Source organism: Bactrocera tryoni, chromosome 3, assembly GCF_016617805.1.
Source record: "Bactrocera tryoni isolate S06 chromosome 3, CSIRO_BtryS06_freeze2, whole genome shotgun sequence".
Taxonomy (NCBI): domain Eukaryota; kingdom Metazoa; phylum Arthropoda; class Insecta; order Diptera; family Tephritidae; genus Bactrocera; species Bactrocera tryoni.
In genome coordinates this window covers 30258285-30279923 of record NC_052501.1, presented here as the reverse complement: position 1 = coordinate 30279923, position 21639 = coordinate 30258285, and the positions used below count along the sequence as shown (strand labels likewise).

General features: G+C 39.1%; 1 protein-coding gene across 12 annotated transcripts in view; it reads right to left on the bottom strand.

Moving 5' to 3' along the window:
• Positions 1–21313, bottom strand: part of LOC120772320 (serine-rich adhesin for platelets) — a 132649-nt gene extending 111336 nt beyond the window's left edge. For 11 of the 12 annotated variants that reach the window (XM_040100843.1, XM_040100846.1, XM_040100839.1 and 8 more), the window contains exon 1: positions 20780–20854. In XM_040100843.1, coding sequence (XP_039956777.1) covers positions 20780–20854 — 75 coding nt within the window. Of the gene's footprint in view, positions 1–20779 lie in introns of all 12 variants that reach the window. The other variant, XM_040100838.1, reaches the window with a different exon arrangement.
• Between the last annotated feature and the right edge of the window lie 326 nt (positions 21314–21639).

The window sequence follows — 21639 nt, the reverse complement described above, 5'->3', positions numbered from 1 at the left end:
ATTCAGGAATGTTTTCTACCACTACAGCAACAACAGTCAATTCTGCTTTACGCTGTAGTAGTGTGGAGGACAAGCGTACGGCGTACTACCTACCGGAGGCCATTGCAAGGGGTTCAGAGCTCTCTGCGCTGTGCATAACGGAAGTAGACGCTCCTCTGCTTATGCCCCGCGATAAGCTAGAACACATTAACACAACTTTATGATACCATTAATGAATAAGAATCCTAAAATATTACATATTACATACTGGGAATCGAAATCAAAAAGCTCTAGCGACGCTTTGAGCCCATTAAAGCGTCAACCAGGGACTGAGGGTTCTTTATGGCCTAGTTTTAGAGGATGGAGCCATGTGTAGAAGTTCGCGCAAGTGAGGAAAATTCTCTGGAACCTGCCACGTAAAACAAAAACATCCCCAATGAAAAGAACTCAACAGCCTCGGATGAGAGACCGCTTTTTGATGACGCCTACTACAAACGTATTACGGTCGGGTCCCTTAATTGGGAAGGTGTCCCTTCCTACTACGAAAAGCTTGACAACAAGCTGACCGACAGGAGTACTGCTCGAAAATTTTACGAAAAACTGCGGCGACTAACAGAAGGTTTCAGGACAGAAGCACATTCTTGTAGAACCACCAGAGGTGATCTAGTGACTGATGCCCAGAGCAACCTGAAATTATGGAGGGAACACTTCTCCAGCGTACTGAATGCCAGTGAAAGCATAAAAACTAGGTGATGGTGAAACCAATTCTTCAATCGATGACTATGGAGTAGTAGTGGCAGGGGCCGATAGATTAACGGCCGAGCTATTCAAATATGGCGGCGAAGAACTGATAAGGAGAATGCATTACTTTCTTTGTAGAATATGGATGGACGAAAGCGTGCCTAATGTTTGGAATTTAGTGTCTTCTGCCCAATCCACAAAAAGCGAGACTCCACAATCTCCGCCAGTATAAGGTTCTATCGAGCGTATTGTGTGAAAATTTAAAGCCCACCGTCAACAAACTGATTGGACCTTATCAGTGTGGCTTTAGGCCTGGTAAATCTACAACTGACCAGATATTCACCATGCACCAAATCTTGGAAAAGACCCGTGAAAAGAGGATCAACACACACCACCTCTTCATCGATTTTAAAGCTGCTTTTGATAGCACGAAAAGGAGCTGGCTTTATGCGGCGATGTCTGAATTTGGTATCCGCGCAAAACTAATATGGCTGCGTAAAGTTACGTTGAGCAATATCAAAAGCTCCGTCAGGGTCGGTAAGGACCTCTCCGAGCCGTTCGAGACCAAACAAGGTTGTAAACAAGGCGACTCCTTATTCTGCGAGATTGCTGGAGAAAATAATTCCAGCTGCAAGGCTGAATAGAGAAGGTACAATCTTATTCCTCACTTAAGAGACAGCGGCTAAGCTGCCTAGGTCATGTCTTCCAAATGGATGAAAACACTACAGCTCTGAATAGTCAACGCACTACCTGGCGGGGTAGCAGAGGAAGAGGAAGACCTCCACTCCGTTTGAAAGATCAGCTGCAGAAAGATCTGGCTACAATGGGAATCTCCAATTTGCGCCAAACAGCAAAAAGGAAGAACGACTGACGCGCTGTTGGTGCCTACGCCAATGAAGAAGCAAAAGAAGTGTAAGTTTTGCTTATTTTAATAGAATGGATCAGTAAATTCAGTAATGAAAATAGTCTTTCAAAACCCAAAATGGCAAAATTACCATAATGGCGGTAGAAAGCTGAAAATACCGGAAAACTAGTAAAAATCATTTTCTTCAATTTTTTACGAAGCGCTCATATAAATCATGTATTTGCATATATACATAAGTATGATTGCTTGTGTGTACATAAGAGTAATTGTATTAAATTTACGCAAAGAAGCCATAGAAAGGTTGTGCCAGCGAAGGTACCTTCGCTTCGTAATTCGAAATTATCACAAAATATAAAAAGAAACAAAAAAGTCAGAGAAAAGCCACCAACAACAACACTAATCCACTATAGATACGCATACATATACACATGAAAGCACATATGCCTATCTGCAGCATTTCACTTTTGCTAAATATTACTTTATGTGTTGAACGATTTTCTCGCGTGCCACAACACGTTGACGTTTGCTACACAAATGCATATCTGCAAACATACATTAGGGTGCTCCTTGAAGAATAAAAATAAATACTTTTTGCAGTCTAAGGTCCGTTTACTCAATGTCTGATAAGCAGCCATCGGTCAGTTAAGTTCTGGAAAACTTAACCAAAACTCCTTCTTTCGATAAAGAACCCTTTTTATTATGGTTATGGACTCCTCAGTACCCTGCTATCGCCTAGTTTTGAATTTTTGTAGGTCACTTAAGTGCTTTTCAATCATAATGAAAATCGATTGATTAAACTTAGACTGAATTAACCGCTTAAGTACCACCCTAATGTACATTAATATATAGTCATAGTTTAATGCTTTCATCCGCGTACTTCAGCGGTTTAAGTTCTTCGTTAATCGGTTTGTCTCATGCCAAAATGTTGGCTCATGGCTGCCGGTTGTTGGCGTTTGCCTGACGCCTGATGACTGCAATCCGCGTCATTATGTTACGTGTTGATGGCAAATGTGATGAAGATGCTCATAATAATAAGTAAATCTGATGCCGTGATGGCGTTAAAACGAACTAACGATGTTTATGCGCTGCGATTTCAGATATTAACGACGCCTGCGGTTACCAATTATATTTCCTCGGTGCGGTCGCCTTTCTATTTGACGCTTGGTCGGCCCACAATCTCATCTGCACACACACATGCACATATAGCTGTGTGTCTGTGTGTGTGTTTGTATGTAGGCAGATATAGTTAGGCGAACTTTGGTGGCGGTAAAATGCAGCGGATGTGCGCTTAGCGTGAAGAAAATGCCCACAAAACAAATAGTCAAAGCTAATAACCTTCATTTTTGCTTTTATTGTGTTGCCAGCAAACAACAGCGCCATATTTTGTGCCTGTTCTTGTTGTTGCTGTCAGTCAGCATGTGGAGTAAATGAAGGTTAATGACAGTTTTAATTTTGAAAATTTGTACGACTACTTGGAGGCTTATTAGAAGTCAGTGTGAAATGTGGCTAAATCACTGGAAATAGTAAAATGTTTGTGTGTGTATAATAGCGTATAACAAAAAACCTAATGACAAAAAAAACCGAAACTTCGGCTAAACCGAAGATACAATACCCTTCACATATAAAGAGTTTTCCATGCTAGAATTTGAGTCTAATCCTTCATTTTGTATGACAGCTACATACATATGTATATGCTATCGACCGAATAGACCGCATTCAACAACGCAGTGAAGAATATATAGCAGCCGTAGCTGGGAGTGTATACCAACACCGTGGAGAGTCGATTCGGCGCCGTTTGCAGCAACTCGGACTGACGTATGGAACGACTTTGCGAATTGCTTGTGCAAGAACTGAAACCGCTCGACCTTCCAAACGATATTTCTTCGCTCTATGGGCTCCTGAAAAGTTCCAAGATGATCCGACGTTTTGGAGCCGAATCATGTACAGCGATGTGGCTCATTTCTGTCTCAATGTGCATGCAAAAAATTGGGTGTGGTTTGTGGGCCGTTGGAATCAGCATCTTCAAAAATTATGCCAGCGACCGTAATCACGCCATGATAACCGATAATTTGATGCTTGAAATGTTGAATGTGATTTACAGCGTTAGACTTTTTCCAGTAGGGATATGAAACACCATACCAGGGCTGCTATATATATTCTGGCCTAGGGCAACACTAAGTGTTGCCAGGTGCAATCTGACATTTCCATTGGAAAGTTTGACATTTTTAAGCATAACATCACTCAGAACGTTTTGTCATTTAATAGTGAATTGTTTTATTTACAGGGAATTAAAAAATTCATCTCGGCCTAAAAATAGAATTAACTCGTGAACATTTTCGTGCGATCATTTTTCACAACTTTCGACGTGGATTATCACGACAAGAGTGCATCGATGAACTAAAATCTTTGTATGGCTATGAAGCACCATCCTATAGCACTGTGAAAAACTGGTACAACGAATTCAATCGTGGTCGACGCTCGCTCAAAGACGAATTCCGTGAAGGTCGTTGTGCCAGAAAACATCGATGCCGTACGTGAACTGATAATGCAAGACCGTCATGTAACATACCTTCTGATAGATATTTCTCCCACCAGCATCCATTCGATATTGCATGAACACCTGGCCGTAAAAAAGGTTTGTTCTCGTTGGATCCCGCACAATTTGACAATCGCTCAAAAAAGGCTCGTGTGGATTGGTGTAAAGAAATGCTGAAAAAATACGATCGAGGTGCTTCAGAAGACGTTTATAAGATCGTCACAGGTGACGAATCATGGATCTATTCGTCTGAGCCCGAAACAAAACAGCAATCGACAAAAAAATAAAAAAATAAACATTATTAGGCCAGAAATATATATAGCACCCTACGTATCAGTCGAAATGCTCCAACGAGTCACCGAAAATTGGACTCAACGGATGGTCCATCTGAGACGTAACCAAAGAATGTTCTTTCGAACGATAATTAACATACCCTATTAAAATTGAAGTTGAACAAGTAAGGAAGGGCTGAGTTCAGGTGTCACCGAACATTTTATACTCTCGCATGATAAAGTGATAATCGAGATTTTATTATCCGTCATTTACGAATTTTTTATTTTGCTGTAAAATTAATTAGATTAGTAGTTCCTGAGATATGGTTTTTGGTCCATAAGTGGGCGACGCTACGCCCATTTTCAATTTTTAAAAAAAGCCTGGGTGCAGCTTCCTTCTTCCTGTAGAGTTTGGTTGACATAGCTATGGTAGTTTCCGAGATATGTACAAAAAACTTAGTAGGTGAATTTCTCTTAATATCTTAATTTATGACTTAGTTATGACACTTTATAGGTTTTCGGTTGTCGCCATTTTGTGGGCGTGGCAGTGGGCCGATTTTGCCCATCTTCGAACTTAACCTTCTTATGGAGCCAATAAATAGCAAGTTTCAGCATGATATCTCAATTTTTACTCAAGTTACAGCTTGCACTGATCACTTTGGTATATATAACCCTATATCTGACTCTTTTAGTTTTAGGACTTACAAACAACCGTTATGTGAACAAAACTATAATACTCTCCTTGGCAACTTTGTTGCGAGAGTATAAAAAGCAAGGTCTTCGTCTTCAAGAGGTTTTTTAGGAATAAAAAATATGACTACTGCATTTTACTAATCACAACTGCGCTAGGCTAGATTAGGTAATATTGGCTGGTTGTAATGTCATACATAGTTTATGTTAAATTTAGGTGTAACCTTCGTCATGCATGCCGTGAAAGTTTAATAGTGACTTGAGATCTAAGAGTGATACTTCATCTAATACGCATAAGCAGAAGAGGTGTTCCAGCGTCTCTCTCATGCCTACTTCTTTGTACTTTCCTTTCTACATGTATCGTTATTACCTATGACCATCTGGTTCGATTGTGACCTCTCAAGAGGCCAACAACCGTCCGGGAGTCCTTTCGAGATCGTGTGATTAAAAAGCATGCGAGTTTCCTATGGGGCTCTCGCACATGATCTTGCAGATTCTGCATATAGTTGAGACATTCCATCCCGCCCTAATCTTCCTATCAGCACTTTCGGAAAAGTCATTGTGTATCATTTTTAGTGTCTTCGGTATTTCCTGTACTTGTACGATAGCCAGATGGGAAGCACTTTTGGCCATCTCATTAGATACATCGTTTCTCTGAATTCACTCACTCGAAGGAAGTTTGGTCATCAAAAATATCACCAAAAATGTGCTTGAAGAAACCATTTTGACTGGGAAGTTTAATGAAAAAAGTGTCCTATTTGCATTGCATTTCACTCACCACAACCCAAATTAAAGTTAACAGAGATCCGAAGAGTCAATATCTATACTTAAAAGTGCGTTCAATTTATTATGAAGGCAGATTAATACCAAAAAACTGTAAAGTAAGGCCAGTTCTAACATGGTAGAAGCGGAGTACAATTGGATCTAAAACCATTTTCAGCGATAGACATTGCTTTTTCCTTTTCTAAGGATTATCCAGAAGTGGTTATCTCTAAGTAATAATCCCATAAATGGCGGGGTTGCTTATAATAGAATCAATATTTATGCGATCTTAGTGTTTTTAATAGAGTGCTCAAAACATCCTCCACTGCTAAGGACGAGATTGCGATAACAAAATATGACATGATCATCTAAAATTGAACAACGAAATTTTCTTCACATAATAATTAATTCTAGCCTTTCAGCAACTACTCACCAAGTTTTCTCAAAGATCATTAACCCAACGACCTAAATAGGTTCCAGCAGCAGCGTCAAGGGAAACAAATTTCAAAATACTGGACAACACATAACCAAACATTTATATAAGTAATAGAATTATGTCTATATACTGAATTTCATAACACTAAATTCAGGCGCTAAAACTAATATTTTTGCAATAATGAAGCGTTTCGCTTGTCTGCAAACCGAAACGGTCAATTCGTATAAATTTGCCACGGTCTAGCAATTACTAGTTCAATGAACGCCACGAAATATTGCAAGTTAAGTGGAAAATTGAAATTTATGTATATATTCTGACGAGTATGCGCAATAATTGAGAGCTGGGGTGTTGAAGACACCAGTTGGTGATCACAGAGCTGTTGAATTGCATGCCTGTAAACTGAAGTTGAAATTTAATTGAAGAAAAGGTATGTGTTCTAGGTATAAAATACTAATACAAATGAGTGGTTTCGGGTTCTTTTTAGACCGGTCAAGCATGCAAAGCGCAGGGGTCTATCTAATTGACGAAGACAAGCGAAGACAAATAGTCAGCAAGTTGCAGTTTATGCCATAAAAACGTCAACTCAGAAATCCAAACAGTTTTACTTTGGACCCGACGAAGGCGAGGTGTATTATTGGAATCTTTGTCCGTCTTTATCTGTGTCGCAAAAACATGATTGGTATATATAAAAACAAATTGACTTATGAAATATTGAAAATAATTGATGAGGTATTAATCAATCGATCTGGAAGTAGTTAAGCAAATTACGGTACGGTGTAAGCTAAGCCTAAGGGTGCCTGCAGAATGGACGCTGAAAGCCTAGCTGAGGGTAGTTCCCGAGTTGCGTAAATGGGAGAATGCGCTCGGCTCGGCTTTAAGCGTCCACTTTGCGGGCACCCTAGGACGAGTTGACCGATTGAAACTCAACGCTTTAGTTTTGATGGTAATAATTGTTAACGGTGCCTTCTCCGTATTGAAATTAGTAAAACAAAACTTAACTTAGTCTATATTTGGAAATTCCAGGCAATCTGCAAAATTATTTACAAATTGGTTCGGTCTTTCATGGATTTAAATAAAATTCCCTGATTTTCGTGAAAAATGCACTGATTCCCTGGTTTCCTCCTGAATCGACGATTTTTTTAATATGCAACTGGACTGATTTTGACTGAGACCGATATGGTAATTCTAGCTATACCAGACGAATGGACCCAAACGCTACAGCTCGGTAAATTTTGTATGAAGATATCTGAAGCTGGTGCTGCAAATGAAAGCTTTCCTTGCATTGAAGTAATCTCATCTCAAGTCTCAAGGAAATGGTCTTTAAGGGTTATGGCGATACGATTCTGGTTCTCTGCGATCCTGATGAACTCAATATGAAGAACAAACAATTTATTAAAGCTTGATTTCTGCCTCTCAGACCTTTTCGAGCCAACTTGTAAAAGCACCTCTAGCCCATAAACAGCGAAACCGGGTGGTGTCTAGACGTTTCTCTTGCACATTTACGTTTTGGTTTGATAACTTCACAGTAGCCTTCACTTAACCAAGTAAATCAACAACTTTTAGCTGGTCTCAGTCTCGTTGATACAGCCTGACGGCCTATAATTTTTCTGCTCTGATTCGCACTCAGGCCAAAGTAAAGCAAACATATAAAAATCTAATAACAACAAATACGCATGCGAGTAGAAGAAACAGCGAAGCGGCAACCAGTTGGACAAGGTGCACGCTCGACACAAGCAACCGAGTGGTGAGCTCATACGAACGGAGCGATGTAAATATGTTTTAATGTATGTGAGCGTGAAGCAGAATTGCGTGCGAAGCAAATGTGTACTTCCTCAATGGATCTGAGAGGCGCGCATAAAGAAAACTAACTTCCAATCTAAAGTGGCTACGGAAATCTTCCAATAATTTAATAATGCAATATAAAGCATATTAAGCGAACCAAAAGCAATGAAGGCAAGGAAAATAAGCAGGGAAGGCAATAAGTAAGCGATGCAGCGACACAAATACAACTCTGAAATGCGCATAAATTATTAGAAGCTAAAAGAAAAAGCCCAACAACACTATACTGCACGGAACTGTCTGTCAGTGTGTGAAATGCTGTGACTGCAGCGATGCCGATGGCAGACCTTCCGACAGTCAGCCAGTGGTGGCAGCTACAAATCAGCGCCTTCATTTCCACGAACAAACTATTCATGGCATTTTGGAACTGACGTTGAGGTTATGTGCAACTTTGCTCTGTGCAATGCGGCGAATGAAATGCATACAGACAAGGGAGGTGGCACTAAGTGAGTAGCACGTCGCAAAGTGTGCATCCTCCGAAGGTATTAGTTGAAGAAATATACCATTCATGTAATTTTGAGCTTACTATTGTTCTTATATGACAGTATCGTCGGATAGATTTGGAAAGAAAGATGGGTTTATTTAACAATAAAAGAAGGAAAAAAGCTCTTTAATCACATGTATTCTCTGTTCTATTCTAGTCGGACAGTATTTCAAACTTTTGTCGACAAAATATTTTTAAATCCTTCCTTATTCTGCCTTTAACAAATCAAACATTTTCAGCAGGATTTTCAGGATCAATCTAATCGAGATCTGGAAGTAAGTAACAGAAAGAGAAAGAGAGAGAGAAACAGAGAAAGAAAGAGAGAGAAAAAAAGAGAGAGACAGAAAGAGAGAGAAAGAAAGAGAAAGAGAGAGAAAGAAAGAGAGAGAGAAAGAGAGAGAGAGAGAAAGAGAGAGAGAGAAAGAGAGAGAAAGAAAGAGAGAGAAAGAAAGAGAGGGAAAGCAGGAGAGAGAAAGAAAGAGAGAGAAAGAAAGAGAGAGAGAGAAAAAGAGAGAGGGAAAGAGAGGGAAAGAAAGAGAGGGAAAGAAAGAGAGGGAAAGAAAGAGAGAGAAAGAAAGAGAGAAACAGAGAAAGAAAGAGCCTTCAAAGAAAAAAACGGAATTAATCCTAGCATTTTGCTGAGTTTGAGTCTTTCCAGTTCTTTGCATTGTTGAAACGTGGGAGAAAACCCGTTACAACAAGAAAGTGATTCCATCTAATCGTATAACGAAAATTTATAGGATATGCTCTCAGTCAATCACCTATCTACGGTTTTGTCTAATTGTTTGATAAACTCTTGTTTTGTTTTAATCTATTAACATTAATTTCTTAAAGGAAACTTGATTTTTCGACAATTGGATTAAGGAACAAGGACTACAAGTCGAATTTCGATACAAAAATACATAAAAAATAGATTGTGAATATATGAGAATTACTGTTAGATCCATAAAATTTACTTAAATCGGGATGCAATCTAATATGGTGAGTTGAATTTAGCATTAATATACATATTTTCCGATAAAAGTATTAAGTAAAATTTAAGATTTCAAACAACAGCAATAAATTCGTCGAAAAATTGAGGTTTCGAATAAAAAATGGCTTCTTAATTCAAAAATACCAAAGATTTGCTTCTTATCTCCTAACAATTAATAGCGCGTTGACGACGAACCACGTCCAGGACGGCCATGAAAACCAACTGATGGACAACACGTCAATAAAATAGAGAAATTGGTGCTTGAGAAACGACGATTAACAGTCAGAGATCTTACTGACATCGTTGGAATATTAGAAGGATCGGTGAAAACCATTTTGAAAGATCATTTGGGTCTAAGAAAAGTGAAAGCACGATTGATTCCAAAATCTTTCTTAATTTTTATTTTTGAAAAACAGCGTCGCGTTAACATTTGTGAAACAATGTTTTCCGAGTACCAGGATGTTATGAAACGTATTATTACTGGCGATGAGTTTTGAATCTATGTTAACGAAACGGAAACAGATGATCAATCGACCAAATGTCGTGGCAAAAGTGAGCCGAAGCCGAAAAAATTACGTCAAATCAGGTCAAAAATCAAGGTTATGTTGACAGTTTTCTTGGATTATCGAGGTATGGTGCATTCCGATTTTCTTTTCGATCGGGCAAACTGTCAAAAAGTAATACTATTTGAGTGTTATGCGTCGTTTACGCGTTGTTATTCGTAAAAAGAGGCCGACAACTCTTGGTTTTTGCACCACGATAATGCACCGCCGCATACCACATTGAATCTTCGTGAGTTTTTCGCCAAATTTTCAACCTATATCGTGTCGCAACCACTATTTTAGCCTGATTTGTTGACTTTAGATAGAAAATAATATCGTGTCATACACATAAAGGGTATACAAGTTGGAACATAACTCAAAGCGTACTGTTGACAGTTGTGGCAAGTTTGTAGCAGCAGCAACAGCTACAAAAACAGAAACTTTTTAAAGCAGAATGCGGCATGTCAGAGGCTCCCAGTCAGTCACTTAGTTCATCAGTTCATCAGACGACATTTTTACTTTGCCAACAGCAGCTTCCTGGTTCATGCAGTCTCGTACGCACACACACACAAAAACACATTATCGCTTGGCTGCTGTGGCACTTAAAATGTATGTTATTTTTAATACAAAAACATTTGTCGGGCTGTGTGATTTCTATTTTTTCGAAAAGGGGGAAATCACAAACACACACTCGCATTAGCACCTGCTGCACACATTTTTTCCTTGCAGCTATTTTTGGGGATTTGCTTTTTTACTTCGCTTTACCTACTGAAGTCCACCAACAAAATGGTTTTGGCAGCGCGTGCGATTGAGGCTGATAAAAGCCATGCGACCGAAGTGATAAAGTTTATTTAAATTGAGGGTAATGCAGCCGGCAAAGAAGAGAAATAGATAAAAATTGGCACACAAAATCTTATAAATAACGCCTTTTGATGGTGAAAAGTGGTTTAAATGGCGAAGCAGATTTGCTAAAAGTGGTGCGTGTGTGGTTTGAAAAGCTCCAACGATTACTTAATTTGCATAAGAATTGCTGAAATTACGAGAAAGCTTACATTTGAGTTTGGCAAATTTGAAGCATTTACATATGTGCGAAGAATGTGGCATCAAAAGCGCTGGACCCAACTGCGTGGCAGTGCGATTTGCTAGAAGACAACGCTACAACAAAGACTTATTTCACTGATTGCTGAGTTTTTATAAGAACGCACTTAAGTTCAGTGATTTCAAAATTTCGCTCACATAACGGTTGTCTCCAATAGTATTATGGACCTAAGATTGGCTAAGCTGTATTCCCGCTCTAAATTTTCAGAAGTCCTTATCACATTGCTGAGATTATGTGCCTAGTTTTACCGTTACCTAAGACTTAGTTTCTTGTCCGCGAAGGAGTACCGACTTGACCTAAACATTGCAGTCGATGGCGTTAAAATTCCGACTATCAATAACCTTAGGATTTTAGATGTGACTTTTGACAGCTCGTGCTCCTTTTCTCCTCACACGAGACAAAGGAACGTTGTTGGCAACATACAAGGCAATTGGCCTGCCGTTTCTTAAATACGCCGGACCAATATGGTCGCCTGGTTGCAGTTAAACGCCGACGAGGAAGCTACAAACATGTCAGAACACTGCACTTTTGACTACGACAAGATGCCTCTTGATGTGACACATCAAACATCTGCACAGTGAGCATAATGAGATCCTCTCCAGGCAATTTCTGCTGGTGTGCTTTCGTAGAAATCATCCCTGCAGTAGTCTGTTTGGAGCGGAACGGCCTCCTAAGAGCATCAAGAGGTCCTTGCTCAACTACGTCGACGCCATAAAACAATATGCCGACCAGACTTCGGACGCAACAAACTTCAGAAATGCACTGACGGTGGAGCCATTAACACCTTCATCCGCTCCCTCTTAGTGAATGGCGTACTTAGAGTCAAAGCATCACCCATTGCACTTATCCAGAATAGATCCTGACATATCAAACAAATGTCCAGCATGTAATGAGTCCCCGCATGACACTAGCTAGCCCTCCACATCTGACATCATTCTCCTTATGGTCCGACTTCGTCGAAACAGCGCGTTTCCTAGGCCTGCCATTGGCTGACGTCGGTCATAACTTATGTCATCTTCACCATCTTAACGGGGAACGATTTGGCATCCAGTCGAACATTGTTAAGCGAAGGATTTGAATTAAATTTTCTCTTCCTAATAGAATATTATAAGAGCATTGAAAATGGGTACACCACGTGAGCGGAGCTTCCTGACTAATGCAACGTCTTCCAAGCGTAAGTGGCTGTCATTCAGGTAACAGTAGATTTATTGCTTCGGAGCGCAACCTACTTCAGAGTAGTGTCTATCTACACCGATAATAAAGAGGCGATATTAGCCTAGAGCTCGCTGACAGTGCGCTTAAGATCGGTTAAGGTATGACTGGACTCTTTATCTTTAGTATCGAGTTACTACGCAATTTGACTGGCTTGGGTGCTTGACGAAAACGGTAAGGCTAAAAAGTCTGCTAGAACTGGTACTTCAGTCTCAGCAACTGCGCAATGGGAAATCGTAGGAGTCTCGTTTGCTTCTTGTGACTGTCACTACTGGATTGACATGGATTCACTACGCAATTCTTTAGCCAGTCGAGTGTTTTGACAAGTAAAAGTGGCTGCAAATATAAACTTCGTTCAATCGAAGTTATGGAAGCACTGCTACTATATTATATATGGAATAGTTTTGACAACTCAAATTGGCCGTAAAATATGAACTTCGTCAAAGCCATATGTTCATATCCAATTTAACTTCTAAGACAAGTAGCCGATGGGACTGCTTATTTGAACCACTCGCAGATATATTAGATCAATCTATAGACATGGAGGCTTAGGATGATCCGGCGAGGAAGTCCAAACTCAATTTTTTTATATAATCTAGTTAATTCAGTTAGAAAATGTGCAATTAAGTGGTTCAAGCATGTATGTATAATCAAGTTGTCTATAATATTCACTTGCCGTCCGCAACTAGCGCTCCCTTCCTTGCGTTAACTTGCTTTTATTCGCTAAACGTAAATGTTACAAAGTATTTGGGACAGAATTTACCAAACGTTTGTTGTATTGCCCGCAATAAATAAATCGAAATCTAAATGCCGTGAGCATTTTATACGATTTGTGAGCGTTTTGTAAGCTTATCGAAAATGGAATCTCGCACAGCCGAGTGCCCGTGGAAAGCTTAAGCTGCTGTTGACATTTGCCATCGCTATGTAATGACATTATCTATGAATCGCCGCAGCAGCGCCACTTACGGCAATAGGCAAAAAGGTGCATAGCAAGCACATACATACAAACAAATTTAAATGCGCATTCGTTCAACTTCGAGCGCCCTCGCTGCAGTTGCAGTTGCTGCCGAGTGGTGGCGCAAAAAAAACGCAATTAAAACGCAGTTACAGTTAAATGATAAAACAATCGCTTGGTGAATTTCAAAGCAGGCACTGAAAGGATGTACAAGTGTTTGTGAGCTGCATGAATACCGTGCGGTCCCAGGGTGCAGCAAACCTGTATTGAATGGTATTAATCATTAATGCGACGTTTTATTTTCTAAAACTCGGCCGGTCGATCGATTTAACGCTGCTGAGAGATGAACGGGAGGGTATTAAGGCAGGTGGAATATTTTAGCGGATTTATTTTTATTCCATTTTTAAATGTCACGTATAACATATTTTAAATAAAATATAGCTGTACAACAATTGCAAAATGAAGGTGAGAAAAAATTAGAATTTATATTTTACTGCGTGGTAACTGAAAATGCCACACGGCTGCTAATGATTAAATGACAGCTGTCAGCTGAATAATATTTGATCTTCAGCGAGCAACGTTGGTGTTAGGCAGTTACTAAAAACAGGAAACTAAAATTCAAAATATACTGGCATGTTGCAGAAATCGTTTGATGTGATGTGCGAATTGATGTGATTTCGTTGTTTACAAACCGAATGATTTCAATTAAGGTGTTCTGCAAACCGAACGAATATACAAGGTGGTTTCCAAAGTAAACAGGACTTTTTGAATCTAGCGCCCCCTGGTGGCGCCATCTCTATTTCAACTGGTACGTTAGAAGCTGCTATCTTTATCGATTGTCCAGTGAGATTTTCATGACATTTTATTGATTGGAAGTGAAGTTGTTGCGTTTTAAGTGTCAGTGTGTTTGTGCTATCGGTGCGAAAATGAGCTTCGAACAAAGAGCCAACATTAAATTTTGTTTTAAAGTTGGTAAAACTTTTACCGAAACGTTTCAATTGATGAAACAAGTTTATGGCGATGATTGCGTATCGTCTAGCAGAGTGCACGAGTGGTTTCAATGTTTTCAAAGTGATAGTGAGAACATAAATGACGATCAACATCTGGGCCAATCAAGATCCCTGATCACCGGAAATCCCATCGAAACTGTACGTGAATTCATCAAAAATCAGCCGAAATCATCATTGAAATTCATGGAAATGGAATTGAACATCTCCAAAACATCGATTTATCGCTTTTTGACCGAACATTTGGGCCTACGAAAGGTGTGTGCAGGGTTTGTTCCGTATAAATTAACTGGCGACCAAAAATTGCTCAGAATCCAACATTCGAAGGACATCATTAAATAGATCAAAAAGGACAAAAACCTCCTTTACAATATTGTGACTGGTGACGAAACGTGGTGTTTCCAATATGATCAGGAAACGAAACGCCAAAGTGCCGAATGGAAGGCACCGGACGAGCCGAAACACAAAAAATCGCGCATGGAGAATTCAAAAGTGAAGACAATGCTGATTTGTTTTTATGATTGCAAGGGTATTGTTCACAAAGAATTTGTTCCACCCGGCCAAAACGTTAATGCGGTATTCTACCTTGGAGTTTTGAAGCGTTTGGTGCGCCGTATTCGATGTGTTCGGCCCGAATATCGCGAAGATGAAAGTTGGCGTTTGTTGCACGATAATGCGCCGTCTCATCGATCGACACTTGTGACCGATTATTTGACCAAAAATCACATTTTAACCATTTACCACTCCCCGTATTCACCTGATATGGCACCGTGCGACTTCTTCCTTTTCGGAAAAATGCATTTGTCCATGAAAGGAAAGCGTTATGCAGACGTAGAGGCCATTCAAAAGGATTGCACTGGCATACTGGCGGCCATATCGGACAACGAGCTAAAACACTCGTTCGACATGCTTTTGGACCGTGTAAAAAGCTGTTTGAAGCAGAAGGAGACTATTCTGAATAAAATAAATTGATTTTGCCAAAAAAACCATTTGTTCTGTTTCTTTTTTTTAAGTCTTGTTTATTTTGGAACGCACCTTGTATATCCAACCGACCTTCTTCCATACAGCTTTTATATTTTGCGGCCTTCAAAATCCTTTGCCTCACCCTGTATTTTCTTATTATTGCTGTGAGATAAGCCCTGCTAAGAGCAAGGAACTCCAAAAATCTTTTCCTTTGGACCGACTAAAGATAGACATTATCGCACAGGTGCTGGTTGCTAACCTGCGCTTTCTGAGCTGAGATAAGGTCTTAGTGTGATTGGATTGGAGTAAGGATGCCCTTTGTTGCGTGTTCATAAGCTTTACAGTTTCCAGCGATTGCGTTATGACCATGAACACAAACCAGTCTGATATGCTGATATAGAATTAAGATAAGATAGGATAAATAAAATAGGATTATACCGCAACCTAAGGTCAAATGTGCCTCAGCATATTGATAACTTCCAATATTCTGCTAGGTGCTAATGAATCGTCCAGGTGTTCTGGACTTTCAGGCTTCCTGAAAGCCTACGTTATGTAAGTGCTTCTTGAGCTTTCAGTTACCGGTGTAGAATGCGAGAAGTAGTCTGAGTTAGGGAGGTTGATTACATATTTAAACTTGCTGAGGTTGAAAGCACCCATTAGCAGCTTGGCATGAGGCATGCTTTGGAGTTGTTGCCAATACCTCTCCATGCTTTCTCCTTCTTCCTTGTAGAGCACCTCTTTTATGGTATGAGGACCCACCGAAATGAATGCCACGTTAGTGAATGCTGCGAAGCGGGCGATCTCATCAGCCAGTTCATTACCGGCTATACCTTTGTGACCGGGCACTCAGATAAGGTGCATTTGGTTAGCTGTAGCTAGGTATGATGACTAATGACAAATTATATGGAAGTAACTAGATTATATCGCTAATGAGGTCAAATAATCCTTGACTAAGCTAAAAGTAATGTAGAGCTCTTGACAAAAAACTCGCTCTCCAATCTTGCTCAGCCCACACGGTTTTTGTTGGTAGGTCTATGTAATAATATATACCGACAATATTAGGGGACTGCTTTTAGGAGTGTATATTGCTTCGGATATTTTGATCTGAAAAGTATTCTTACTCAACTACACCAACAACTTTGTGACGAAAGTACTTGGCGGATGCTCAACACTGGGTCCAGACAAAATTTTGTGACAATTCAATGGTAACGATTTACTATAACAAAGAAGCAGTGAACTTCTGAGGAAGCCTCTGGTCGAACTGTAGATATTGTCGTATTTTCTTAGGAAGATCAAAGAAGGCATCATCATGCACAAATAAGATTTATGATAATTTTTAGACTTGAACAAGACTACGGTTTTGTCTGACACTTGCAGAATCTGTTAGAATCCGTAGTTTTTTTTAATGAGGCAGTTTTTAAATAAAAGCAGAACAATCGTAGCCTAAGCGATCTCAAAAGTTTAATATGGTAGACTATTAGATCTAACTCAAGTTCTATTATTGTTAAAAATCGTAACTAACATGAGAGTGTCTGATTGTGAGGGTCCGTGAATGGCTTTACTTTAAACTAAGACATCGGATTTTTGAAGACACTAGCGATCAAGGAAAACACACACACATGCTATAGGGGTCCGATCTGAACAATTTCTTCGGAGATTGTAAGTGTGCGTTGAAAATGACTGATGATGAGAATGCACGTCAAATTTCGTGAATATATAGGTTTTCCATACAAGACCTTTATTCGTTAGGTCAATTTGTATGGCAGCTATCTGCTATAGTCTTCCGATATGGGCGGTTTCGACAAACGTGCAGCTTCATGAGGAGAAAAGGATGTATGTAAATATTTAAATCTATATATCAATACTTGGGGGACTAACTTCCATATAGTATACCAGCAGACGACCGGATGAACATACAGACGGACATATTTAAATCGGCTTAGCTCGTCATGCTGATCATTTACTTCGTAGAAAACTTAATATACCGTGTTCATATACATACATACATATATTTGTAGTATGCATATTGAGTAATAGAATTTCCCGTCTCCCCGACAAAATTTTGTAATTTTCCAGTTACAATTATGTTTCATCACCATAAAGTTGTTAGTTCTGGAATGAGTGTTTAAATGTAAATTTTGTGGATTATTTCATAGCTTTTTCTTGAGATTATTTGATCAGTCGTTGGGCGTCTTTAATACAAAAATACATGCAATAGAATATTTTTGAAGTAAAACGCACAATATAGTTGGACGGGGATGATGAGTGACTTGTAAAATTTGGTCTTTGTTCGTCGCGAGAATACTTTACTTCTCAGTTCCTTACTCAGTTCGAAGGAGCATCTGTTGGCAAGAGTTACTTTGCGTACGAATAGTAACTGCCGTCTTTCAAACAATCACAAACTAACTTCGAGACATTTTTTCTAATGCCAGAAACTAAAGCTGCTGAATATAGTGCCGTCTATTGGCAGAAAGAATTTGAGAGACTTCAATTAATTAATGATTTTCAATAATCGCAGTAATTTCGGTATACCAAGGCAGCCAATTTAAGTGTGCTTCACCAAATAAATTAATTTCCTTGCAGTTGTATTTCAAGGTCACGACGAAATTTAATAACAATTCAATTTCCGAGCAGCTGAAAACCACATGGCCACACAACCAATAATTAATTATATGCCGCTATTAGCGTTTCCTAATTTTTTTTTGGTTTTTTTGCTATTATTAATACTTAATATTTCTATACAAATGAGCAGAAAGCAATTTTATAAATCAGAATCTAACTGCGGGCTTGTTATATTGAGTGTGTGTGTACCCTTTGATTCCCAGCCAAAATAATTTGAAAAAAGAAGACAAGCAAAAAAGAAAAATTAAACAAGGCAGAAACCAAAAACGCTTGCGGCATTCACAATGCATGCGTGAGAAATATTGAAAATGACACACAAAAACCAATGTACACACACATAATCACACAAAAATGAAACGTCAAATGTTTTGTTTACCAATTTCGTATAACTTTCTTGTGTGCAACAGCTCTTATTAGAATATTTTTTGTTTTAATTTTTTTCTGCATTTATCGTATCATATGTTCGAAAACATCTGTACCGATTCGAGTGGCAGCCGTGCGTTGGACACTTGAATGCACGCCGAGCGGCAGTGAGACAGAGAGCAGAAGCGACTGTTTTGACCTTGCTGCCGCAATTCCTTTTATTCTTTCATTTCACTTTCTGATTTTGAGTTTTTTTTTTTATTATAGACCTCAGCTGTTGCCACGGGCTGTGCACTGAATTATAAATTTTTGATTGCACTTTGTGAGGTCTTAGAATAAACAAAATTAACGCACAGCGAATATGACGAGACAAACAAAGGAGCTGAGGTACCCTACCGTGCGTGGTCGTTCACTTGTTTGGTTATTTGATATTTTTATGAATATGAACATATGTATATGTATACACAAACTTGACTTCGGCCTTTGTACTAATAAAGAGGACATATAGAAGCAGAATTTGTAAGGCATAAAGAAAGCAGCAGTCGAGAAGCTTGTGCATTTCACGGTTAAAGGACGTTACCCTTTTGTAAGTTGTAAAACGGTGGATGGAAATCTGGTCACAAATATTCAGAGCATCTTCAAGAAACCAAATACAAATCACAACAAAGGACAACATTTGCTAAAACTTACTTTAGCACATTTTATACATAAATACGAGACCGGACCGTGAATGGCGTTGTCTCCCTAGCTGTTAACGCTATATCGCAGAAGCAAATTTTCCATCGGATAGCACATGCCCGTGGACGGCTAATGTAAAAATTTCAGCAGAATCGAAAGCGAAGTTTTCGGTTTTAACCGTATTTGAAGGAGGACGATTCAGAAAAATGCAAAAAGAAAAAGGAAAACCGGTCGATGAATCGATTCTTAGTGTTGGAAGACGAATCAAAGACCGCTTTAATACTGTACATTGATACTTTGCTACTTTGATGGCGACTCTCAAAAATTTGCTCAGCGAATTTCAATATGATCGCATGTCAGTTTTTGATGAGCAACGCCAAGGTGCCTCAAAAATGGCAACCATGGAGGAGAAGGTAACAAAAAGGCACGATTTGCTTAAAGAGGTTACTCACTCCGGATAATAACTGCAACTGTGAGATCACTACAAAGCAATGCATCACGCTGTTAAATCTCACGTAGTTTCTACGTCGTTTGTTGTTGTTGTAATAGTCATCTAGTCCCCGTTAGGGAGGTAAGGTTGAGAGCAAAATCGCATATAGGGTGGTAAGATTGAGATAAGTTGTCATCGATATCATTCAACGGTAGATCTTGTTTGGATGGAGTCGGACCATAGGGGTAGGGGTGTCAGATGTGTAGGATTAGCTGAGCTTGCAAAGAGATGGTGTCTTGCGGGGATTCGTTGCATGATGGACATATATTTGATATGTCGTCGATTCTGGATAAGTAGGAGGGTAACCTGCTACAATATCCAGAACGAAGCTGCGGAAGGGTCAATCTCGATTCTCTCGGCAACTCGAGCTCGTCGTATGCAATGGATGGTGGTTTGACACAAAGTTAAAAATTCACTGAGAAGGAGTGGATGTTTATGGCTCCACTGTGAATGGCGATCGGTGCATGTCTGAAGTTATTTGCGTACGAATTCTGGTTAGCGAATTGTCTTATGTCGTCGACGTGGTTGAGAAAGGACCTCTTGATGCTCCTAACTGCAGGGGTAACTACTTGGAGTAAAGTTCAATCATTATGCTCCTTGACTGTGCAGATGTTCGATAGGAGACATAAAGAGGCATCCCCTTATGCAGTGTTCTGACATTTATGCAGCTTCCTCATTTGTGTTTCACTGCGTCCAGGCGACCATATTGGTGCAACATAGTTTAGGGCCGGCCAGCCGATTGCCGAACTGAGGATATGACCAAAACCTATCGGACATCGAATTCAACGTCAATTTGGATTATTATATCAATGATCTCCCCACACATTAGTTGTTTGTAGAAGTGAAAATAACCTGAGCCCTTTTTAGGTGTCTCTTAGCTTGGAACAGACAGAACTATGAATAATCAATATCAAGATATACAACTGTTTGTAGCTTTTTATGCTTAAAGAAATTAATCTATGAAGGATTTTGTTGTTTTTTGTTTTAACGAGGTTAAATCGCCGAAATAACAGGCTTTGGCCGGATAAAATCCGGGTCAATTCCGGTGCGTAAAACCGGCAATCGTGTCATACAAACTATAAGTATATTATAGTTCGGTGCATCCGAATTCGAGATTTTTTTATGTCCATATTATAAATAATTCAATTTCATTATTAATCAATTTCTTTAGGGTCCATGAGAGTATAAAAAAGTGTTTAAAATGCCTAAGATCGATGAAATTTTTTATAGAAATAAAGCACATTAATTTAGAATAAAAAATGTCGACTCACCTTCAAATCGTTGATAATCTGCTGGAAGAGACTGCCCAGCGCAGAGCTGCTGTCGCGTTCTAAGCTCAAATCCATTGTGATAAATACACTATATTTGCCTTTTGAAAAAAAAAGAAATCACTTAACCTCAAAGTAGGAACACTGAGGCAACACTTTTCGGATATTTATTACTATTTCTTGCGGCTTTCGAGAATGTTTTGACAATTTTCAACAATTACGTTAATTGCCTCTAATTGCTAGCACTTCGTTATTATTATTATTACTGGTGTTAGGCGTTTCCTTTATTTATTTGCGGCGTCGCTTAATTTCGTCATTCGCAGATTTTTTTTCCTCAACAAATATTATATCAACACACATCAAACGACGACGACAAACATCGAACGCCTTCGGCGGTGGAGGGTGGTGGCTCAACCGCTTATATCTGCTCTGAAAATGCAGCGCATTAAAAGCTGCGCCGAATTATTGGAATTATTTTGACATTTCGACATTTTTATATTTTTCTTTGATTGACTGACTTTATTTATTTTGTTCGTATTTTTTATGCTGTCGCTTCAGCTTTTTAATTATTTTTAGGTTAGATTAATTTTTTTTTGTTTTGCTTCTTCTTCACTAATGCTTTCTTCACAATTTCTTCGACGCAAATGTTTTTAATTTTTTTTACACTTTTTTTATTATTTTGATTTTTGTTGTTCTTTACGTTTTTGTTGTTTGTTCGACATTTTCGTTCAGATCACTTGATGGAATCGTTTTGGTTTCGTTGCTATTCTGCTGGTTGTTCGCGTGTTTATTTTCATGCTTTTGCTGCTGTTGTTGTTGTTGTTGTTTGCGCTATTGTTATCGTAAAATGAAATTGATCATTA